We start from the raw sequence: 25,579 nt of genomic DNA, 5'->3' as shown, positions 1-25,579 counted from the left end.
TTTGACGTTTGCTCCAGGAGTTCCGGAGCGAGACGAAGGTGGCTTGGTATGGCAAGCCAAATGTCTCATTAATAGCCACTTTTACCTATTAAAATGACGCTTGGCTTGCCACACTAATCGAGTGCCCTCTAGTGGCTGAAAATGGTAGTGTTCAATATTTTCCATGTCGGAATAAATGAAATAGTCAAATCTCGGACAAAAATTGGGTTATAAATATGAGGGGAAAAAAAGTTGCTTTGCTGTACAAGTCACAGGGTATGCTACTTTATGCAAAAATATGTGACTTATACAGCAAAAAGTACGATAGCTAAAGCATGCATCCATTATATTTTATCCACCTTTTCCTTTCCAGGTCGCAGGGGTCACAGGTATCCATATCCAGAAGTCACTGTGCGAGAGGCGAGGGACACCCTGGACAGGTCTCCAGTCCATCACAGGGCAGATTAAAAAATTCTGAAGAACTTGAAGAGATCTCTTTGTATTACTATGGAGACTTTTTAAAATTAAAAATTTTGAAAAGCATAAAACTTACAAAAACCAAAAGTCATAATCCACTATCCGTTAGAGCCGATTGTTTTGAAATATGAATACAGCAGCACCAAGTCCGCTGAAGTAGTTTGAATGCAAAAATTGTACGAAAGAAAATATTAACTGGAAGACGGAGTAAAATTCATGAACTTTAAGTTCACGGAGTTCCATTAAACTGTGGAGAACTTGGTGTAAATTTGTAAGACGGAAATCATTTTTCTTCAAAAGCTAAAAAGAAAATAGTAAAAGTTTTCATCATCAAATCTCCGAAATGTGTTTTGTCTTTTTACTGACGCACCTGTTCAAAACAAGAACCAACACTGCTGCAACACTGGAGCATTTATTTGAACAATTTATTACTTTGACAAACAGCTTAAGGCACATGTATTCACATCCCAATACAAAATATTAGAAAAAAAAAACATGGATGCACTTCTTTAAATTACGAGTCATAAATATAGTGAGATTATTATTTCAAAAATATCAATAACAGGTTCATAAATTTTGGCCGATGTGATTTGGAACCACTGTGGATGTAGCACCAAAATGCAGCATTGAGTTTATAAACTTAAGAATTGGGATTATCATTTCGCAGTGGAAAACATCAAGGATATGGGACGTCCAAGTTGATTACGCTGTTTGTTTACCCAATTGTTTTCCTCTTTAGTGCATAAAGTTTGCCATACATGTGAAGGTTTTCTGTTTGAACAAACTGGTCTAAATACAGAGGTGGTTTTGTTAGTGAAGCAAAATGTTTTCGGTTTTCTTGAAGGACGTTGACGACCAGCGACATTTCAATAATCAGCTTTTTTTTTTATCCTTCTGTGACATCAGATCAGATCATGCCAAGTTGTCACCTTGACAGGTGTCACTTTGTGCAGGAGGACAGTGAAAGTCCAACTCGGTTTCACTTAACCCCGATGTGGTTCGGCTCTTTGGAACTGATATCGAGGCTTCGTCAAGTCCATCATCAGACTCTCCGTCCTGGCAGGGTAGACGACCCGTCTGTGAGCGACGGGCAGAAGGTTGCTCGGTGGGACGGACGTCCAGCGCCACAGCAGCTTCTTCTCCTTCCTCCACGGTGGAGTTCAGCTCTTCGTCTCTTTCTTCCTCCCGTCCTGCCTCTTCCACCGGACTGCGTCCATCGACCAGCTCCAGATCGTCCGTCAGTGTCACGATGTCCCCCCCTCCCCTGTCGATCCCATTCGTCTCCAGTTCGTCCTCGAGAGGATCCAGGCTGCTGAGCAGTGCAGGTGTGTCGTCCCTGCCGATGCCATCTGTGCCAAGGTCGCCGTCGGCGGTGTGGCGTTCCCAAGATGATTCATGGGGACTCCTGTCACCTGACAGAAAAGGGAGAAAGAAAATGAGATGGCAGGTCCTTTTAATTCTTCACTTTACCTGAAGCTGCATCAGAAACCAACGCTTCAGCCTCATTTTGCCTCGATGGTTTTCATCCAGGAGATCGTCTGTGGCACGAGACTGTAGATGAACAGATGCTGGGATGTATTCATCATTTAACGCGAGTTCCTCATTTTTCTGGACTGAATAAAACGTGCATTGAATTTAAGGAAATGCAAACGTGAGACGTCATTTAAATTTGACCCATCAAAATGAATGCGGTCATTTATTTACAGAATCAAATTTAACATCAAACATTTACATTAATTTGGCAAATTATGAAAATAACAACATAAGCAATCAATCAGGAAAAATCATACGGCCATGATTTTACCGTTGCTGCACCACAGACATTTATAAAACTGTACAACTATGATCTTTTACCCACACGGATGTGAATAAGCACTTTACACAGACATTTCTAAATATCTGGGAGAATTTCTACTTCATAGGAAAGTTTAAAGATGGAAAGAAGTTTAGAGGGAGTAAAGGATGGGGTTTGAGGGAAATTGAATGTTACCAGAACCGACACTCTCCATCAGAAGCCCAGCTCGCCTCGGTACGCTTGGTAGGAAACTTGACCCATTACCTCTCTGATGATAATCAGCAGATATGGTGTTCCGTTAACGCTACCGGTCCAGCGTCTCCTTAGAATGGCTGTTGCCCGTCAGAAGTAGTGGCGAGGCTCTGTTCGACACACATTCACCTCAGTGGAAAATGTTATAATCCCATGGAACTCGGAAGAGCTTCGTTGTCATGTCAGGAACTCCAACAGCACTCCATCAGAACTTTAGCTCTCGTGTAGTTTACAGAACTCCCACAGAACTCTTGAAGTCTGACAACTCTCCAACTCTGTAACTCCGTGAGTCTCTGAGTCTGTGTAAACCAGGAAGTACTGACATTTTAAAGACTCTTTCCCGGTTCACTTTTTGGGATTTTTCATTGGTCAGAAACGACCAGAAGGGGTGTGTTTTTGTGACGTAAGGGGTTAGAGACAGCGAGAATTGTTATGAGACAGCTCAGAAATGTTCTCACAGACCGAGAGGGTTCTGTTTTGGCGTGCCTAAGACACAGGTGCAAAACATCTCTATTTACGTCTGAGAGGATTCTAAAACATGACAGTTTTAACATAACAACTTGTTTTTCGTTTGACTGTAACCTTGTAAACGCACACACTTGCTCATTCAAAAGCAGAAATCAGAAAAATGCATAAACTCTGCACAGCTTTTAACATGAGAATAAAACTCATTACTCAGTTAATAAAATTGATTAGTTCACTGCAACATCTAAAATGGTTTGAACTAAGACACTTTGATTATCAACATTTGTAAGATAGTAATGATAATAAAAAGAGAGTGTTCTTTTCACTTGAATCTTCAAGAGAGAAAGTCTCAGGATGGGTGAACCTGTATCTATGTATTCAAATACATGAAATGACAGCTTCTGTCCCACAAGGTTCTAAAGGTCAAGAGTTTTGACCTTAGACTTAGTTCCGACGTAGGCTTAGTCCACTACAAGACAAACCAAGGGCGTTCTTTATACAAACATGACAACTACTGTTAAAGCAGTGTCAAAAAGTATTAATGGTAAATATCTTACCTGTTGTAGATAACTCTTTGAATAACTACAATTAGGAAAAACCGAGTAAGTCTAAACATGTTGTAGACCAAATATCCCCACCTTCTTATGTTTTTGTGGATTAAAGCCAGCTGGAACCAGTTTACAGGAGCTGCCATCTTGTATTAGTGGAACCACAACTAGCGATATTGAGCTTTAGGTCCAACCTACTATCCCACCTACAATCAAGGTGTAATATGACTTTTTTTAGAGCTTGAAATTGGGCCTGTTGTGATAAACAATAAATCAATTAATCGCATGATAAATGAAAATTATCGACCTCACTTTCATTTATCGGCTTTACTGTTTCTTCGTGTCTCTTTCTACTGAAGACACTGGATGACTAAAAGTGGTGCTCTTCACTGACTCCTCCCTTTCTCTTTTCTTTTGAAAATCCATTTTAACCTTCAAAATCACGTTTTTGGATTGTTAAAAGCAGTTAAGCCGAGAAGCTGAGCTACGAGCTAAGCTAACAGGCCGACCTCAGGAGAAAACCTCTGTCTTGTCGAAGCTCCAAAATTCACGGTTGAAATCTGTGCCTTCGTGTAAAAAGTTGTTTTTCTCTGCATAAAGAAGTAGAGAACTTTGTTTAGTGATTTTTTTAAAGCGCTTTGTGTGAAAAATGCTATGCTAAAGAGCTCAAAGCACACCGGGCGTCCCCCATTTTGAGAAACGAAGAGAGACAGCCCATGTCATGTCAAGGGACCTCCCTCTCATTTTTCTTAAAGACACGCTGCTCGCTCCCTCACCATCTATCCTTTGGTTCAAACAGTCTTATACTGCCATCCGGTGGTCGAAATAAAGGTACTACATGCAAAACCAATTAATCATTTCTTCTTAAATTCGACAATAATTACTAATTATTGTCAAATTTCAAACTATATTATCGTTTATCGCAATAATTTCTGAGACAATCGCACAGCAAAATTTGTTATCATGACAGGCCTACTTGAAATAAAAAGTTGCAAATAAATTTGTTGGAAAAATTATTTGAGCATACAGCAATAAGAAAAAAAACTACATGAACAACAAAGGTCAACATCTGTCTCTATGTTTGTTAAAATAGAGGGGGAAGGACATAAAATTTATCGTGGGACCAGCCGACAAGGAAGGTTGGTCCCATTCTGGCTTCATCTTCTGGGTTCTGGTATAAAGTCTAGACTTGGAATCAAGCTAACCGAAGTGGGTTAACGCCGTTTCAAAACAACTTTAATCTCCAAGTTTCATAACGGTTCATGCGATCACCATTTTATAAACCTTAATGTTTCTGTCAATTTCACATTACATGGTTATTTACAAGTGCAAATAGTGATGGCAGCAGCTAGTTGTAGCACTTCCTGTGTGGCCTGGTGCACTTAATGTAATGGCATTTGCATGAACAGCTATGAAATGTTTGTGACTGGAGTTGCTCAGTCTTGGTCCTGCTCAGGTTAGTTGTCTATTTAGTCAGAATAAAACTTTTATTCCTCCAAACTGAAATCAATCAGCCATCTGCAATGGGTAATATTTGTTTATACTAGTTAAAACATTTGTCAAAACATCTAAACTATCACTTCTGGGCTTTCATCTAATGTTTAAAAACATATTAAAGACAGCTCTTATGGACACAAAAACAAAATGATATCTGGTAAAAAAATAATAATAATAAGTTTGTTGATTAGGAAGGAAAACAAGAAATTCCTTTATTAAAGTTAAATAGCTGTTTTAATGTAAAACGTTAATTCAATTAATTACGTGATTCAACCGTTTCCATAGCAACAAACTAAAACAAAAACAGACAAGGGGCCCCCTAAAATACTCTGTTGTTCCCTCTTTGGGGCTTGCTGACCCATATTTGTGATGTGAAAGCAAAAAGGTTAAATACTGCATACTGAGTCTCAGCCACCTTTAATACCCGCCCCCCAGCCCCACTCCACACACACACAAAAAGCAACACCACTTGAAGTAGCATCCATATTTATGGCATCTTCCCCACCCTCCCATAAAGAGAACATGGCAGAAGTTTCTGAATGTCAGTGGGTGAGAATTTGCTTCACATTTCCAAAATGCCATGGCATTTGGACAGCTTGCACCAGTAAGAGGCTGAGAGGAGGGGAGGCGAGAAAGGGAAGGACTCGGGTTAAACACGGGGGATAGAAAAGAGGGTTTAGACATCATGGTGGCTAATTGCTATGTTAAAGGAATAGCCTGGTCATTTCAGAAGTGATGTTCGGTCAAATAGAAATAGTACCTTATGAACTGTGACATCAGTCATAGAGCTCCAAGTGTGGCGAAAAGGGCAAACATCAGGCTTGGCTAATGGCTAGCCAAACAAAGGCACTAGTGTTGACTGTTTTTCAGGCTTATAACACTCAAAACAACATATCCGTGTGAAAGAACGAAAATCTTAAACCTATACACTTTTGCATGACATTGTTTCTTTAGTTTGTTCCTTTTATCTCAACAGAACAGCGTCCATGTTACTATGCAAACATATGAGTGCAGTGAAGTAACAGTGTTATATCTTGTTGTTGGTGCTAATGCCTGATTAGCATCTAGTCAGTCCAAAAGTTTACTCAAATCTCAGCGAGCTGAGACATTCGCAGTCTTTGTACTATCAGCGTTTATACAGTAGTGCCTTGCTATTTCACTGTTCGACTTTGGCGGACTCGCTCTTTCGCAGTTTTTCAAAGTAAGGTTGGACATGACACACAATTGGCTGATTGATGCTCCTGGTAGGGTCTCCCGAGGCGGATTGTCCAGTTGCCAGACCAGACGAAGAGTGATTTAGAACACTCATACAACAGCAAGGAGCTCAAAGTCCCTCCCCTGGATATGGTTTACCAGAGCTCCATCCTGGAGCTGGGGGAGGAGCTCATTGGCAAGCACCTTGTAACCAGGCCTCCACTCATGGGGCTTTACCTGGTTCAGCCCAAAGGAGTTACATGGGTTTGCCTTCCTGTGGGCCCACCGCCTGCAAGAGGGGCCAAATGAGTCCAGTACATGATTCCATGGGTAGCAGCCAAAGGCGGGGGCCTTGGCACTCTGACTATAGCTTACCAAAGCTGGCTGGGAGACTAAGTTAGTTTTGGAAAACTTAGTAATTTAGTTTAGTCAACAAAGTAGTAAGCTCTGTAGTTTTAATGTTGATTTTACTTTTATGAGAATGTTTTATTGAATCTCTTAACTTTCACCTTCATCTGTTGGTTTGGACTTTTGACATGAAAAAACAGGAACAAACTCTCGGGGATTATAAGAATGTGCAGCAAAACAGCTGGCGTAGCCCTACAGAATCTCACTGACCTACACAAGGCGAGGTCGGTGAACAAGACCAGGCTGATTCTGGCAGATCCTGATCACCACTCCATGGTGAGTTCAGGTTACTTCCATCTGGACGCAGGTTTCTGCTGCCCAGATGTAGGACGAACAGACTGAAAAACTCATTCATCTCTGTAGCAATCAGGCTTCTCAACAAACAGTGATGATTTCTGTTACTTTAAAGTCTAAATGTCTTGTCTAGTATGGATGTTTTGTGTGCCTACTTAATGTGAAACTAATTGCCCCTTGGGGATAATAACAATCCTTGAACTTGAAGTAAGCTGAACAACTAGCATAAATAACACGTACCTGAATGAATAAAAGTACAGCACTCGACTGTGCCAAATTATAAACCTGTGTCAATGTATAACCACACTTTTATTACTGTTGGATAAATTATTCTTAATGCTTTGTAAAGCCCTAAATAACTGATTGTTAACAAATTAATCTATTATAAAAGGGCCTTTTTTGATGAGGTACTGGTTGGTTAATAGCTAATGCAGCGTTCTTTCACATCAGTATTTTTGTTTTGAGAAGAAGTTGTTTAATTAGTCTGAAAAGGAAGCTGGCTGCACATATTTCCACACTCACCTTTGAGTGGTATAGAAGCAGCACGGGTCGGGCGGAGCTCTGGCTGCAAGTTTTCATTCAGTGTGATGCTGTCCCGTGTTCCTGTAAGGCCAGGGCCAAGAAAAGACACAAAAAACACCCACCCTTGTTACCTTCACTCCCAAATAATGGTTGTAAAACAAAGCAGGTAGAGAGGAAAAGATGCCTTTTCAGACTCGATGGAATGGATGAAGCACATTCATGCATTGCGGCGCTCACAGGAAGAGGATTCGGCTCCCTGTCATCCGTCTTCATTAGTGATGGCTGCACGCCTCTTAGGCCGACACCATATGCTACTTATAGGAGACGGTACGCCATAAACCAAACGTTATAAATATAAACACAGTATAGGCATGCAGACAAGGCGTACTAACACAGCAGCATGTAAAGGAGAGCGCGGCTCTCACCTCCACAGAAACTCTGAACTCGACATATTTTTCTGATTATTCAGGTGTGCGGCACAAAAAGCCGAACAGGGGAAGAAATATGGATGAATGAGCGACACGATACGAGTCATGAATGGCGGATGGGGAACATATTGTTCTGAAGGCGGTCCGTATTGTGGATTCTCTGTGTGCTCTGATGTGAAAACGGCGAACGAGCGGGAGGTCGGAGCTGTCAACATTCTGAGGTTTCGATATTCCACATGGGTGAGTAAAAAAGGGCAAAAACGTCGTTTAAAATAGTTGCTATTTGGAACCATTTTATTGAAAGAATCCACAAAAAAATTCAAAGAAACTCAATGCAATACTTTTCGTCTCGTCCAAAACACTTTAGATTAGATCCTTTGTTAATTAGTCTTCAATTCCAAACATTCAGTCTGCGAAAAAGACCAACACGTCTTGTTTGAGATAAGCCAAAGTAACCAGAGGGAAGACATTATTTAAATATGTTGCATACTAAAATAAATAAATACTGGAAGAAAAGCCTGGTCAGCAAACAAGGCATTTCAGGCGGTTCGGTAGTGAGGCCTTCTGAGGGAGAGACGATCCCAATTATCTGTCCAGTTTGGGTTTTTGTTATGCACAGACCCAAAAGGCACAATAATACCTTTGAAAGAGGCTTCTAATGGGATAAAATGTAAATTACAGCCATCATTGGTTTAACATTTTTAGACCCATCCAATCTAGTTAAAAAACAAAACCCTAAGAGTTACATAAGAGAACAACTGCAAACTTTTCCAGACTTCTGGAAACTCCCTCACACCTTTGTCTACAATTTGGTGCAGATATTGGGTCTAAAGCAGCAAGTTTGGTTTAAAACTATGGATTTAAAAAAAAAACTTGGCGTCACCGACAGTACAGAAAACTACTACACATACAGTACGGGGACAAATCCAAGAGAAATGTTTGCATATGTCTAAAGGAGCACAGGAGTTTCTTTTCCAACTCTGAAATGTTTTCTTTAGCTAAAATGTCTGCCTCGTAACCAGAAAAGGTCTGTCAATAGACTTGAGCAGAGCTATAATAGTTCAGTCTATAACCCTCTGTCTATTTCAGCTCATGCTCACTACAACGGTTTGTTTCTTGTCGTATTCCATTTCAGCTCGCAGTCATTCAGGACGGGATTCGGCTGAACTAGAGGAGCCATCAGTCTCGTCTTAGTCTAACCCACTCCATCGATGTCACCGTTATTGTTTTCCGCTCGTTCTCATCCGTAGACGATGCAGTTGCCTCTAGAGTTCTCCGGGCTTCGGGTAGGCGAGCCAAGGCCCTGAATCCGATCCCGTTTGTCTTTAATATCCATCAGCCCCATCCTGCGATCACATCGAGGCCGCAGACGCTCGCATCTTTCTCTATATCTTTGTCTCCCTGACTGTGGTGGACAGCGAGCTTGTCAGGCACTCCGGGCCCCTCGCCTACAAATTCCCTAATAACGGCACATTCACCTAAATGTGTTTGTAATGTGGGCAATCATTTTCAGTAATGGATGCTTGTCAGTTTTATGGCGGGGAGAATGACGGTCTCGTAACAGGGCACCTCCATCCAGATGCAGCCCACCCCACCTATTCGGTTGGGTTAATAGGTGGTACAACACCATCCTCCAGTGGAGAAAAGAGGGAATTATTCTCCACGTGACGACTTTCTCCTGGTTTCACACCACCAGTACAATCTGAGATGCTACTTGTGATATTAATTGAAGAGTTAGTCAATATTTTGGTTTTTGTTTGTTTGCAAGAAAGGGGTTTGTTTCAGCTCTCAACATGACTTTAGTGTAAAACTCTTGCATGAAAGTGAGCAATACGCCTTTAGGCCTTTAATTGCTGTCTAATTTTAAGACTACACTTGTGTTTCCTTTTTGTTAAATCCTATAGTTAGGGTTGGCTTGGGTTTCATGAGCTGTGTATCCCTTAACTATGCTACTATAGGCTTAGACTGCTGGAGGACAAAGTGACCACATCTCATGCTGTTGCTGTCTTTACTCACTCTGCTGTTCATGTTTGTATTTGTAATTATTTTTAACATTAACGTGTTTTTATTTGTCTTTCTCCCCATAGAAACCACAGCTGGACCAGCCATTTTGTGTCTGTCTGCGTCTCTTTCCTGTCCACTCTTTCCCCAGCCAGTCAAGGCAGATGGCCACCCATCCTGAGCATGGAGGTATAAGCATGGAGCTGGAGGTAATTTCCTGTTAAAAGGAGAGTTTTACTTTTCCACCATCACCTGGGAAGTTGTGATGAAATATATTTGACATGATCTGCTGGTTTCCTTAGATACTGGTCTCGTTAACGTACGTGAATGTTTCTTGTACCCATTTGCTGTGAATTGGTGCTATATAAATAAACTGAATGAATTATACTTATGAATGTGTTAAATCTCACAGGCTTCACATTTCAAATTTCAAACATTATCTTGCTGACTCTGATCATCTTTTTGGAACGGGCCGTCTGGACCAAAGTGATGGGTGAGAGGTGTTTTGGCACTCAGGTGGTATCATGAACAAACACATGAGCTGGTGGTCAATGGAGTTGACACATGGTGAAAAGGTGGGCACGAGGTGGCATGTTTTCTGGGTGTCTGCCCAGATTTGTTCTGGCATGACGGAGAGGAGGGCATGGAGGGGCTAAGTGGGGCAGAAGGAATACATACTCCCAATTCCCACAGATACGTGGTAGGTCAAGCCTGAGACGCAGCCGGAGAGGAGACAGAGAGAAACACTGATGTAAATACAAAACGTTGCTCTGGTAAGATCAATAAAAAGAAGGGGAAAGGTAAAAACGTATAAAGCAGTTGTTGAGGTTAAACAATTATAAAAAATAATAGTGAATGTTTAGGAAGCATTCACGCTATTGTGATTCATTTTCCCTTTGTACGTTTTTCGGCGCGATTCTCGTCCAGCAATTTTTGCGCCATTTCAACAAATCATAAATCAAAACATTCAGCTCTTTCAGCATAATCCTATTATGACTTTTGGTATTGGTGCAACTTTAGCTTTTTAAATATTTGGCCTTTTCTGCCACTTTTTTCTCATAGAAAATGAACTGAGCTCATTTTACATCCTTCTGATCTTTAGATTTGTTTACAACCTTTTACTGCTCCTTTCACTTTTTGTTCTGGTTCAGCTTCTTTCAGCTGCCTTGTGCAATTTAAAAAAAAAAAAACAGCTATTTTCAGCTAATTTCAGCTGTTTTTTTCAGCCACTGTGCTCCTTTCACTTTCTTCAGCTGTTTTGTGCTCCTTTCAGATTCTTTCTGCTAACTACATTTTTGTGCTTCTTCTAACTTCTGCTAATTTCATCTTATGCTCCTTTCAGCTTATTTCTGCAAGTTTCAGCTTTTTCTGCTAATTTCAGCTTATGCTCCTTTCAACTTATTTCTGCAAGTTTCAGCTTTTTCTGTTATTTCAACTACTATACAGCTGTTTTATGCTAATTTAAGCTTTTTCAGTTAATTCCATATTTTTTGCACTCGTTTCAACATTTTTAAGCCTAATTTAGCAAAAATGTGCTCTCTACTTCCTCTGTGTAATTTCAGCTTCTTTCTGCCCTTTAGCTACTTTTCAACTGTTTTTAGCTAATTTCAGCTTTTTTTCAGATAATTTATTTTTTGTGCTCATTTCTGCTTCTTTCATCCTAATTAGGCAAACACGTTCTGTTTTCTTATACTAATTTAAGCTTGTACTACCTTTTCAGATACCTTTTTAGAATTGTTTTTAGCTAATTTCAGCTGTTTTCAGATAAATTCAAGTTTTCATGGTAATTTCTGCCACTTTCAGTTTAATTAACTTCTTTCTGCTAATTTTAGCTCATTATGCTCCTTTCAGCTTTGTTCTGCTAGTTTCAGCTTTTTCTGCTCTTTCAGCTACTATTTAGCTGTTTTTATTTAAAAACTTTTTTTTTTTTAGCTTTTTCAGCCAATTCCACATCTTTTTAGCTCATTTCAGCTCTTTCCACTTCCTTCTTGTAGGTTAAGTTTCTTTCTGCCCTTTTGGCATTTTTTATGTTTTTTATTTTTGTTGCTAATTTTAGCCTTTTTTAGATGAATTCCTATTTTTTGTTTTCATTTTTGCTTACTTAAACCCAATTCAGCAAATATGTGTCCTTTCTGCTTTCTTCTTATAATTTAGGCTTGTTCTTTCATTTCAGCTACATTTCAGCATGTTTTCTTTAAGCTAATTTCGGCTGTTTTTCAGCAAGTTCTTCTGCAACAACATTGCATTTTTGCAGGAAATGCAATTTCTCTAGTTTTAATTTGTTTTTGTTTCTAAAAAGACACAATAAATCTAACTCATTGTTAAACGTGTGGTGTTGACGATACCTGAACATTTATTTATTATTTATTTGTTTGCATACACACAAGACAGGCATGACGATGTCAGCCACAACATTATGACAGATAAAACAAAAGTCACATGGACTGGTTTGTTACAATGCTGGGAGCACATCCATCCTGGCGTACAGAAATCATATTTTCATGATTTTTTTTATTTTATTTTGAAAGAACATTGTCATTAGCAGGATCCTTAAAGGAATAAGAAGACCGGTATAGCCACAAGATGGATTTGGGTGAAAACAAATCTTTTTCTAGTCTTTTTATTCAATCAACACAATTTTAGGAGAACTAAGGTATAATTATTCTACTTTGTCAACAGAGATGTTATTTTGCCAAGCGCAGAACGGTGACACCCTGACATGCCAACACCAGTCCTCTACTACTCTAGACTGCTGTTATACACTCGGCAGGACAGCAGTAGGGAAAACTGATAAGGAAGTTCACGACAAAGAGTCAGACGGGTTTGCTTGTCCTTAGAGCTCATTAAATTCTGATTTGACGTTGTGTGATCTATCAATAAACCCAAGACACAAACCCTCACTTCCCTAAAGTTTCTACTTCTGTCTCAGCATCAGAAACTCTGCAACACGCCCAGATGTTCTTTCTTTAGGTCTTGACAAGTCAGAACTAAAGTCTTTACCATCAAATATCTCTTAGTATCTGATCTCCATGGCATCCTAATAACTTTGTGTCAGGTCTTGGATATAAAAGCATGCCCACACATACAAACTTTGGGAGTTGGTAACTTTTTTTTCTTACTGATTAAACTCTACAAATGAAACATCATCGTCCAGCCTCCACAGTTTCACTTTAAAACTAAACCTGATTAAAACGCATCATCCTGCTGCGTGGCACTTGTGAAATCAGCCGACTGATTACAGTGTTGCTGGTATGATGCTTACACACATAAAGCCGTTTCAGATCTATGACTACTTGTGTAATCAGCTCAGAAACATATTAATGCATCAAATCTGGACCTCCCATTTTTATTTTGGCATTTCCACACAAAGGTGCACCATTACTTCACATCTTTAAGGGAACGGTTTAAAACAATCTGCTCATATAATCCGTTTCCTGGTTGAACAATTTCAAATGGAGCCTAGAGTCAAACTTCAATAATAGCTCATTTTAATTTGAAAAACAGTTAACGTGGGTATTAAAAGCTCATATGTCCATTGTCGCACCTGCCGTGTTGACAGATCTGACGGGTTAGTCCCTGCTGCTTCAGGAGTGAGAACAGTTGTGTTTGCTTATGGGGTGGGAAAGATTACACTCGGTCAAAGCTTCTGAGAGTGGACAGAAGACGAGCTGGAACTAATGTAAACTAAATAAAATGAGGGGAAATTATTCATTATGCTAAATATTTTAATATAATTACAACAATAAAAAAAAATATTTATTAACAACCGTAAATTTTAATTATCAATAACAAGAAGATTGTTTCAGGTTTTAGTAATAAAAATGTAATACAATAGTTTTTTTTGTTTTATTTGTTACCCACCTGGTAGACTCCATAATCCTGACACCTCCAAGGTTTTCAGCTTCCTTTCTAAATCTGCAACTCTGTTTCCCAGAATCCTGCAGAGCAGACACACGAGGTCAGCTTTGTTCACACTGATGTTTGTATTTCAGTGTTTGCCTTTTAGGAGCAGGATTCTTGTAACGATTATTCAAGGTCCTCTCAGAAGGCCACGAACAATTAACATCTCATCTGTTGCAGATGGCTCTTTGAACAACCTCAGTTTGTTAAAAAAAAAATAAATAAATAAATAAAGGTTTACTTCTAACTGGACTGATGAGTCCAAACGGGACAAAAACAAGGTTGCCCTAGCACAACTCCAATCTCTTAGATTTCTTAGCCACTCATGCTAAATTTATTTTATGATACTTTACATTTGTCGATTTTTGCCTTACATGGTCATTTCGAGAAAATACTTTTGCCAGAACCAATAGCAGCAGCAGCTAGCTGTTGAACTTTTTGTGCAGCCTGGGGCACTTCTGACAAGAATATCCTTATAATGTAAAGAAATTCTAGAATTGCGCCGGTCAAGGTGGCTGCATGTTGGAGCAGCTCTGTTACTTTCATTCTGAGATTTTGCTTTTGGAAACTTTAATTCCTGGTTTTCTGGATGTAAATCGTATTTTTTGGATGATTGTTTCCTCTGGTATCAGATGCTGTGCAGCTGGAAGGATTTTTACTGAAACTTTTTAAGTTTTGGACATTTGTTATGATGCGTAACCATGGCAACAAGGCTGTTTTCTACAACAACAGCAGCTGATTAACATCTTAAAAGCTCAAATAATATCTCAACTATGGCACCAACTCTCAAATGAGTTGAAAAGAATGTTATGTGGACGCATTCTCATCTACCTGCCAGCTGTGCTCGAGTGCCTGACCACTGAGATCCTGGAACTAGCAGGAAACACGGCTCACGACAGCGGAAGGACAGGATCATCCCTCAGCACCTACAGTTGACTGTCCACAGCTATGAGGAGCTCGGCAGACTGCTGGGAGGAGTGGCCATCGCTCTGGGAGGAGTTCAGCCCAGCATTCAAGCGGTCTTACAGTCCAGGGGAACTGAGAGGACAGCCGAGTCTGGGTGGACGGATCGGACGGCATCTGCAGCCAGTTTCTTAGGATCCACTGTGGGATGGACCTTTACAAGAGATCCTTCCTGTCTACAGCCATCAGTATCTATAACATCTCTTAATGAAATGAGGATAACGAGTTACAACAACAAAATAATTTCCCTTTGGGATTAATAAAGTATTTTTGAATTGAATTGAATTGAAATACTGTGATAATGCAATAATAATAATAAAGTTAATGTGTGTACTTCAAAACTGATGGCAGTGTAAAAGTTTATTTACAGTGAAATGTTTGAGCTTGGAGCTCTTTTCTAGCAGCAACAATCCACTTTGATCTCGCCCTCGCTTGGCTGTAGGCTTATCAGTCCAGTCAGAATTTAGTTCAAAAGCTACCTAAAACAGGTAAGATACTGTTTATACCCGGTCCACAAAAACCAGCTTCAAATGATCCAAACTATCCCTGTAAAAAGTAGGTGTTATAAAACTGCTTGATGCAGTCCATGGGGGAGCAGGTGGGGCTTTTTTTTTTTACCTGTTGGTATGCCTTTGGTGCTGGATTACCAGGTTCTTCTCATGGATGGTCTCCAGCAGAGCAGTAGCCAGCGACTTGAGGTCTGAGATGGACTGAGGAGTGGCAGGCAGGCTGCAGCCCTGCTCCTCCAGGAGCATCTCCTGGACTGAGATTTTTATTTTGGAGGAAAGAACAATAGGGTGGGAACAAATAAAAGTGGATTGTTAAAAAAAAATAAAGCCACAATCTCCCAAAAAGACAACAAAACGTATAAATACAGTTAAAAATAGATATCAGGGTGACAGAGTTAGAAAGGGGAGCAGCATGACAGGAGTACGACAGAGATGGAGTGTTGGAAGCAGCTGTCTACTAGGTGACACTCTCCTAACTTTAACTCCAGAAACCCACTGTGCTGCTTCTGCCAGGGACTGTCAGTCATCATGGCAGCCTCATTTCCCTGCCAGTGGTGCTCTCCACCACCGAGAACACAATTAAAAACACAGCTGGTGTCCCTGTGGTGGCTGAAAGTTCGGAAAAAAATATATAAATAAGCTACAAAATAACTTAGTATAAGGCAGTTCAAGACAAATAAACTTGTCTGTTTTACTGAAAACAGGTTTTTTTTTTTATCAAAACAGAGTTTCCTACAGATTTGAGTGAAAATGCTCTTTCAAGTTTAACGAGGATTTAAAGTGAGCTCAACAGTTTGTGTTTCCACCTTGTTTGGCTGACAGCACTCCAGTAAGAGGACAGGTGTTTGATCTCCCATACGTGCCCGAGTTCTTCCTCCTCTCCAGGGCCGTCTGTGGAGGGAAGAAGAAGGTGAGCTTGATGAAGGCTCTGAGCAGAGAAAGTGCTTTTCATCAAAACATGAACGGTTTTGAAAGTTCCCCCAAAGTTCGAGTCCAGCGTGTAGTTTCAGAGCTGCACCTTTAACACTTCGTGTTTACCTTGTACTTCATGATGTTTGATTTCAGCAGGCTCACCTCCTCCTGCAGCTGAATAAGGCGCTCGTGCAAATACCTACAGTCATAAAGAGTCGAAATAAAACCAGTGACAAAACGCAAATAAGACGCACTTAATACGCAAAACATGACCATTTGTTTAAAATAGAAGTCCTGAATTTAGTACAAAGAAAACGGAGAAAAATCGAGCATAGGCAAAATAAAGACGGGATTTTACTGATACGTAGTAAATCTACGTACATCAGTAGAAAAAACATTTAACAATAAACGGTTGCTTAGCACAAAAATAAAATGAGCTCTGGTTCAAGTTCCAATCATATATTTTCAAAAATTTAAAGCTTGAACCTTTTTTTGGCAAATCTTACAGAAAAGTACACAGATCATAATTTAGTATGTATTAAACTATAATAATGTAGATTATATGTTTTATTTAAATACTTTGTCCAAAAATTAGGTCATTGGTGCTTATTTCTTTATTTAATGGTAATTAATCTTATACCATTGAAAAGTCTGTATTTCCATTAAATGGAACCAAATGTGCAGCTAAAATGTATTTGTGTATTGCACCCCTGAAAAACCAGTTAACTGCCAAACAGCTTATTCTGCTACTGACTCGTGTTTGGTGTCATTCATTGGACCGGATGACTGAATTCTGGGGAAAATTAAATAAAATACTGGAAATTTAACAATATGTTCATTTGACTATTAGGGGCCTCAGTAGCATGTGGAAGAACCATACACAGCCACAACAGCCTGGCACTACCTTGCCAAGCTGCTTAAGGGCTTGGTCACACATTCCTGTGGGATGGCATCCCATTTTCCAACCAGCGTTAGTCGAACTTAACCAGTGTGGATGGGTTGGTCAACTTGGAACACCACACCGAGCTGATCCCACAGACGTTCAAAAGGTTTAGTTAATGCAGATATGTTTTGAAAACCATTTTAGACAAGAGTTTTTAAAAAAATGTTAAAAGAGCAAATTTACCGGTCTGCCAGAAGTTTTGCAAATACTGCGTGTATTTAAATCTAAACGTCTTCAATACTCTACGTTTGTCTAATTCCTCTATACAGCAGTCCCTCGCTACTTCACGGTTCAACTTTTGCAAACTCACTCTTACGCGGTTTTTCACAGTGCAGTACTGTAAGATTGTACACGACAAAAAACAAAATAAAATTTTAAAAAGCGTCACCGGTTTGTAGTTTTCTCTCAATAAGCTTATACTGTATCGTCAGACTAAAGGACTACATTGCCCAGAATGCAAAGTTGCTTTCTGCTGGAGGGAAAGTTTTTGATTTGATCCGAAAAAGTTTGGTCCTTGCAGTATTCAAAGTGACTTTGGCGCTCAGTGGATGCAGAGAGCCGATCAGAACCGGACCAGGGCTGGGTAGCTCTGCCGAACCGGAACTGGGCCGGACTGGAACCGAGCTGCAGAGCTGGTGAGTAAAAAGGCATTTATACTCACTCAAGTTGAAATTTTAAGTTGAGTGAGTAAACATGATCCAGTTATCTTTTAATAAACTCTTGCTAAATAAACGTGTGCTTTAGCTTAGTTGATTTAAATTTATTAGTTGATTGAACTGTTTTTGTTTGTAGTTTCAACTCAGAAATCCATGTCATTTCTACTTCGCAGATTTTCACTTATTGCGGGGGGTCTGGAACATAACCCCCGCGATATTTGTTTACTTAGGTTAGCTTAAATGTAAGTTAATCACAGCACTTATATAGTTCGGATAACCCTTCCTTCTGTTTGATTTGATGGTTTGCAATGAATACCTTTGTTAGATTGAGCCAAGAGTTGCTATATTAGGAGACAAACGGTGGATTTTCATGACTTTCAGACCTAAAACTCAGTCCGTGTGAAAATTTACAAAAACATGTGACAAGCTTCTGCGCGTAAAACCTTGAAAGCCACATAAGCAAACATCGATGCGCTCGCTTTAATGAGGACCACCCCACGAAATAAAGACCTTGAGTTTTCTGTCTCATAAAGAAGTGATTCATTAGAGTAAAAGAAAAAATCAACTTGTTAATATTCAACTAATGTCACCTCAAATTAGAGCCCACGTCAAAGTTTGAGCAGCAGAAACATCAGAGGAAATCTGACTTTCTTGCTACAAAGAAAAACCACCAAGACAAGGTGAATTTATTGACTCGATAACTGAATGGAACCAAGTGAAAAGCTACACTTTAGTTCCCGTTTCTGAATCCAGCCGTTGTGCCTTTCTGGGATGCAGCAAAGCTGAACTGAGGATGGTTTCTTTATGAAGCATGGAAGAGGGAGTACAATGGACTGGGACTTCCAGGCAACACTGAAGAAGACTTAGACATTACTGAGGCCACCATTTAACAAGTAAAACAAAACAACACTACATTCATCTGTAATATTTGATCTGTAATTAGTGGCTGTAAATTTTGTGTTTTACATTTTTATTTTACATTTTTTTGAAAACTCCATTTAATGTAGTTTTAAATGAACCAATCAATTTAAATGTGTGTTCTGAAGTCAGTACCGCTGTTCAAATTGTACTGTAAATATATCATGAAACCAATGAAAAGCCTTTATGCATAGATATTTTCGTATGTTTGACTGTTGAATAGCATGAAGTAACACTTGCAGAACAACTTAAAGGGAAACACAGTTTCCCTAAAAGCAAATAAAGAGGCAGTAATAAACCATATTCAAAAAGTGTGCCCAATAACAGAGGTTCGGGATTAAACCCAGTCGTCCACTCACCTGTTTTCCATGCAAAGTGCGTCCACGTCAATGATGCGTGACTCGTGGTTCCCTAAAATGTGATTAAGTTCAACGTTTAGTCGGTCGGCCTTCTCCCTGAACACGCTGCGTTCTGCCTTCACGTCCTGCAGCTCGTCTGTCAGGGCTTTTATGGTGTGCTCCATCTCCTCCATCTACAGACAACAGGCATAAATATAAAAATATATGGATAAAAATATACTTACAAATAAAGGAGCCACACACGGACACGAGAAGACTTTTTTCAACCCAGTTTACTTGCAAGGGCACGAAACAGGCTTTTACAGATGTTCAGAGTTAGATGCTTAGAGCCTCTTCATGAGAAGCTGCACCGGACAGTGTGCAGGAAGTAGGGCTGAATAATTGTGAAAAATATTCTAATTGCGACTTTTTTTTTTTTTACCTCAATATTGCAATTTAATATGCGATTATTTTTCAATGAACACAAGCAATAAATCTGTTTCCGTTGCAAAAAAGTCCACTGTTTTCAGCTCCGCTGCAACTCTGCTTCTACATTTTTTGTATACCTCCAGGATAGCAACTTAGCTAAAATATATGTGCGCGAGGGCATTCTGTACCACTTATCCATTGCGTTTACCAAAGCCGTAAGCCCAGGCTTGGTCACTGTATTAATGGGCATGATGTCCTTCGCTATGAACTCTGTTATTGCTCGAGTTATTTCCATGTACCGTTTTGAATTATGTTCATACGGAGTAATACTTTCGAACAGTTGGGTCAGTGATCCCTGTCGGCTGGTACTTTGCTTACTTTAAGGTGAAGCACTGGTCGTTGGCATTTTAGCCATGCATCTATCGTAAACGGCTTTGTGGTGTTTTTTTAAGTGTTGATAAAGATTTGCGGTGTTACCTCGAGAGGTATCAACAACAGCAAGGCAGGTTCTGCACAATACATGTCGTTGTGCATCATCTTCTTTTTTATAGCCACAATAATTCCAAACAACGGACGTGCTGCCCCTCTTTGGTACCAAACTTTCAGATGTATCAGCTTCTGTCGAGCCTGACGCCATTGTGCAACCGGTTAAAGCGCAGTGTTGACTTCTCCCGCTCCCTGCTCCGCTTTGTTCCGCTCACTCGCAAGTCACGTAACCAGATCATATGACCAGTCAAATTGCAGCGTTCGCAATTAGAAAATCTCATTTTATCATATTGCGATATTATTGCAAATGCAATTAACTGTTCAGCTCTAGCAGGAAGTGTTTTTTATACATTCTTGTCAGCACGATGACCTCGACCTCTCGGCACAGACTCGGAGGTGACCTTGGAGTAGCAGTTGCACATGCAGTGTCAAAGGAGCTCCTCATTCAGCTCTCTCTGCTAACTCAAACACACGGTTTGTGGGCAGTTATCATTAGTTAGTGACAAACATCCTTGACCTTTACCAAAATTCCCCTTACAGTAATTTTAAGAGAAAATTCTGATCTTGTAACAGAGATATTTAAAGCTTTGATTGTTAACGAACAGTTTACTAATACTAGTGAAATGGTGGATATTTTGCTTCATATCAGCAAACATCCATTAATAATCATCTAAATGTCTATTCTATATGTATATATTGTTTCTTTGTACACAATCAGTTTTACAAGCTATAAACAACGTTGAGACCAACACATCTCTTCCATTTTCTTTTAAAATATTCTTATTTTCAGCCAAAACATATATTTTCCCTAATCCTGCTAATAAATATATTACTAACAAAATTGATTTTTATCCTGCTATTTAGGTTCCAGTCAAAAAGCCAGCAACGGTATTTTAACACAGTTTACACAGTAAAGAACTGGTGACTGTGCGCATCATGTTCATCACTACATACAACACTAGAGCCAGGCTGCTGTAGCTCAGTGGTTAAGTGCTGCAGCCTTGTAATTCTGGGGCTGCTGGTTTGAGCCCAGGTTGTCTCAGGAAGGACATCCGGCATAAAACAATGGTTAAATCATTCATGTGCGTTCACTGACTGTAGCAACCCCTGCAGAAGGGAGCAGCTGAAAAAACTTACTATGAAGCAACAAAGTTCAGTCAGGTCATCCGGACAGTTTTTTTTTTTTTTTTAAGACATTTTGTCCTTCATCCAAAGGACTTCATCAGTCCAAGGAACCACAAACAAACAGCACACTCCCATAGTGGAATATTTCCAGTTTTCAATTGTTTTTTTTGTTTTTCCCCACTATGGGAGTGTGATGCTTGTGAGACTCAGTTTGTCTGTGGCTCCTCAGACTCATGAAGTCATTTGGATGAAGGACGAAACGTCTCAGCAAAAAAACAAAAAAAGAAACCGTCTAGATGACCTGACTGAACAGTGTTGGATTTTATACCTGGATTATTGAGCATGAACTTTGATGTTACTATGAAGCAACTGAGGTTTCAAGAGCAGAGGAACTTAACTTAATCCTGTTTTTTCAGGTTCAACGTTTTCATAGAGAGTTAATTTTGAGGTTCAACAACGGGTTTTAATTCTTCAATATAAGACAATGACAAACGTAGAACGTTATTTTGCCTTGGACTCACTCAGTGTCACACTGAAAATAAACCTCTAGCTGAAATTAATTTTTAATCTAAAGTGTCTGCAGCTGCACTCGGCACAATTTAAACGTTAGATGTAGCATCTCTAAAGACACTGCGAATCAAACGGGGTTAATAATTAACGAGGAATTTACAGTAAATGTCTGTAAACAGTCTTAAAGGGTTTTCAGTTAAGGAAAAAACATTAACCTGTCGCCCTGCTCTCTCCAGCTGGGAAACAAGATCCTCACGCTCATGGGCGGGGAAGTGGCGTACCCCCACCTCTTCATCCCCCAGCCTCTGTCGAGTAATGGTCATCCTCAACAGCTGCGGAAAAGTCGAGGCCACACACTTCTTTTAGTATCCCGTACGGTGAATGTTTAAACTGCGTGTCTTATATGTGCTGCACCTTGTTATCTCCCTGAGCCTCAGCCAGCCTCTGAGTGAGGTCCTTCAGCTCCTCTGTGAGCCGTTTCATTCGTTCCCTGGAGTCCCTGAGCAGCTGACCCAGGTTCACCTGACGAGAAGGCAGACGAAACAAGAAAATGCTCAAACTTCCCCAGTGCACACATTCAGTTAGGACCCCACTTCTTGGTTTATCAGATCAAGCTACAGGAATATAGCGTGACGTGTTTTAAGGGCAACAAAATCAGATGCATTTACATAAAAATTTAAAACATTTTGTATATAAAACATAAATAAATAAGAAGTTTCCTTTTTATAATGTTATTCAGCAGCTAACTATATAGTTGGACAGTTGTAATTGTCACAATGTCCTTGAATGCAGCACAAAGACTTTTATGCCATCCTGATAAATCAAGCCCTTTATGATGTTCCATCATATGTTCATTAATTTTGTGATATAACCCAAGTATACACAATCAGGAAGTCTACATCTACCAGTCCTTAAACTAAAAGTATGGTATTAAAAAAAACTATACAACTTACTTGATTGCGTTTTTCTGGTGGCAAAGAGGGGTCACCATCCTAGAACATAAATGTATAAATTTATTATCTAGGTAATACTTGTAAACGTAATTTTATGCATTACTAATACCAAGAGTTTGAAAACAAAGAGACGGGACTTTTGTTCAGTTAGTTGAAGTCGTTTGACTTCCCCTCAGGGAAACTTTGAATTTTAACCCTTTCATGCATGAATTATGATAACTTCATCCTGGATTTTTTTTAAATATTTTTTTAAGTGTTTTGATTTTAGCGTTGTTGTGCTTAACTGACCAGAAAACTCATCTGACCTGAACCTAAAGAAGCTACATGTTATTGTCAGGAGGAAGGTGAGAGACACCAGACCCAACAATGCAGATGACCTGAAGACCACTATAAAGCGACTTGGGCTCAGCAGTGCCATGGGCTCATCATCTCCATGCCACGCCTCATTGATGCAGTAATTCGTGAAAAAAGAAGCCAAGTTTTGAGTGCATAGAAATTAACATAATTTTCAGAGGCCTGACAATTATGAGTGTTTAAAGTATTTTGTTTTTCATTGCTCTTATGTAATATTCTAATTTTCTGAGGCACCGAGTTTTGGTTTTTCATTATTTCTAAGACAATCACAAATTTACAAGAAAGAAAGGCTTGAAATATTTCACCCTATGTGTGGATCTATGCAAAACCTATATAATTTATAAGTTTCCCTTTCTGAAGTGTTTGACAAAAGAAATAAAACCTTTTCACAATATTTTATTTTTTTGAGATGTACCTGTATATGTGCGTTACCATTCTGTTACATTCTGCAAAAAAATATATATAACTGACATAGAAACTAAAAAAAAATGGTGACCAAACACTAAGCCTTGAGGAACACCACATTTAATCTTTTCTTGCTGTGATTCATTATTAAACTGCAAATTGTTTTCTGTTGGTTGACCTCAAAAAAATAAATCTTTTTTTTTCCTCTCAAGAATGGAGGTTTGAGTCACTCACTATGAGTTCTCTGTACTTCTTCTTGAGTCCCTGGTGGCGTTCTCTCAGCTGGTTGGCCATCAACTTGTACTGGTCTCTCTCCTGCTGACAGCTATCCAGCTCTTTAGACAGGATGAGAAGTGCCTCCTTCTTACTCTCCAGTTTACGCTTGCACACCAGGAACTACACCAGACAGGGCAACACAGCATGGAAGTTACAAAATTGTCATGAACAGAGATGTTTGAAAGTCTTAATGTTAAGAAGTGTATAGTTAACTGTGTGGTATTAACAGTGACTAATCAGAGCAAAGCCCTAAATGAGGTAAATGAGCACCAGTATCAAGGCTTTTTTTTATTTTTTATTATTAAAACTTATGACTCATTTGAAGAAAGTGTCTAAAACTAATACCAATTGCTTTTATATCGTTATATCATGCTTGACTGCCAAGTTTGTCAAGTTACATTTGCATGCTAGGAATCTGTCGCACCTATTCCTTTGTGTAAATATTTGGCGGCAACTTCGGTGGGAGAAATAATTGCTCCCCTTCTGATTTTGTAAAGTCGTCTACCTACAAAGAACAAAACAGTCTGTTTCAAGGTAGTTCCATTGGAATATAGAGAAACGGAACATTAAGCAAAAGTTTAAAAGGAGCACATTGTATAAAAATTACAAATTGATTTGCAAAACAATAAAGTAAAAAATATTTAAACCCTGTAATCCAGACAGAATTCTAGTTCCCACAGATTGGTTTTGTGCCCATATGATACACAGATAACTAACTAATGAATCCTGATCTCAGGTTATATGTATAAATCTGTCCGTAGATTAACTTTTCTTCCATTCCAACCCCTCCACCACGAGCAGGACCATGGGTTAGGGTTTTGGGTTTGGTTCTGTTTATTGCATTCATGATTCAATGCAACAAAATAAACATATTTAACAGGTCCATTGTAATACTTGGTTTATTTACATGATAAATGTAATTGCTGGATGTCCGGCCCCTGAGCTGCTGGCTTTCAGAAACTGTGGCCCCTGAGCAGTTTAGTTGAATAGCCCTGCTCTAAGAGTATGACATATCATTTGTAAACTGGCTCGAGCCAATATATTTGTTAGTTTAAATATGTAAAAAAATAAAAAAAATAAAAAAAACACCACATACTTGCTTTTTGGAGTCAGTCTAGTTCTGGAAACACGACGACGTCAGGAAAATATTTGACGTTTCTGAATCTGAAAGCTTTTGATGTCATTTTCCAAGAAGTTTCATTTAGACTTACGTTTCATTTAGGTTTTCATCAACTTTTTTAAAAAGTAGTTTTGTTTTCAATTAAGCATATTGAGGGCCGGATAAAGATTGTCCAAGGGCCACTTTTGGGCCCCCGGGCCATATATTGCCCACCTTTGTTTGTAGATGATCTTTGCAGACCATTCCAGTCTTGTACTGTTCATTATTTTGTCCCTGACATCTTTTAACAGCTCTCTGATGTTGTCCATGACAGTCAATCATCACTTTGATAACAGAGGTGCTGCTAAGGAGTGTCTGAAATTGATTGTCACCTTTCAATTTCAGACACACAGGTGGGACCACTTATAAAAAATTCAGACTTTATTTCTATACAAGTGGGCTAATAAATTATTCCTAAACATTAAATTAAAGGTTGTATATGTTCTATTGCTAACAACTTCAGCATCCAACATTACATGGCAACTCAGAAATACAGGTGTATTATTGTCTTATGTCCTACAGGTTCTTCAGAAAGCTTCTATATTTCAATAAGCAGGTGGGCCCACAGGTCGGCAAAACATCCTTTCCCCACCTGTGAGGTGTTGCTGGCTTTTAAGCATAGCCGTAAAAAGGAAGAAGTAGAGATATTGATCAAAGCAGTTAATTTGATATCAGTCCGTTTAAAAAAAGACGCCGACGCTGCTGGTTCCATATGGAGCCCGGGAGCATCTACAAAACCTGTCCGTGCCTCCAGCAGCGGTTTACGGTCGCCGTCTCCCCACTTACCTCGCTCACTAGTCCCTGCCAGTCGCTCTCACTCCTCTTGGAAGACTGCATTATTAAAATAACATTAACGGAACCGTCCGGACACAGGCTGAACCGA

General features: G+C 39.5%; 1 protein-coding gene across 1 annotated transcript; it reads right to left on the bottom strand.

Annotated features, from left to right (window-relative positions):
* Positions 1-1,368: 1,368 nt before the first annotated feature.
* On the bottom strand, positions 1,369-25,579 carry LOC119409044 (coiled-coil domain-containing protein 149). The gene is made up of 12 exons (XM_037675908.1): positions 25,483-25,579; positions 23,496-23,657; positions 22,503-22,541; positions 21,964-22,071; positions 21,765-21,881; positions 19,021-19,193; positions 16,271-16,343; positions 16,039-16,123; positions 15,342-15,486; positions 13,722-13,798; positions 7,432-7,512; positions 1,369-1,868 (listed from the first exon to the last, which is right to left on the bottom strand). Exons 1-12 carry the CDS (start codon positions 25,531-25,533, stop codon positions 1,369-1,371), a joined length of 1,611 nt encoding a protein of 536 aa, XP_037531836.1. The 5' UTR covers positions 25,534-25,579.

This window comes from Nematolebias whitei, chromosome 1, assembly GCF_014905685.2.
Source record: "Nematolebias whitei isolate Nwh7 chromosome 1, NemWhi1, whole genome shotgun sequence".
Lineage (NCBI taxonomy): Eukaryota > Metazoa > Chordata > Actinopteri > Cyprinodontiformes > Rivulidae > Nematolebias > Nematolebias whitei.
The sequence above is the reverse complement of the archived record's forward strand: the minus strand, read 5'-3'. Positions and strand labels throughout refer to the sequence as shown.

Bases quoted from the DNA above. Each gene is read 5' to 3' on its own strand.
- LOC119409044 (XM_037675908.1), bottom strand. From the start codon at position 25,533: ATGCAGTCTTCCAAGAGGAGTGAGAGCGACTGGCAGGGACTAGTGAGC. The intron at 22,072-22,502 runs GTAAGTTGTATA...CCTTCTCGTCAG, and splicing joins CACCAGAAAAACGCAATCAA to GTGAACCTGGGTCAGCTGCT. The intron at 19,194-21,764 runs GTTAATGTTTTT...TGTTGTCTGTAG, and splicing joins TGGAGAGAGCAGGGCGACAG to ATGGAGGAGATGGAGCACAC.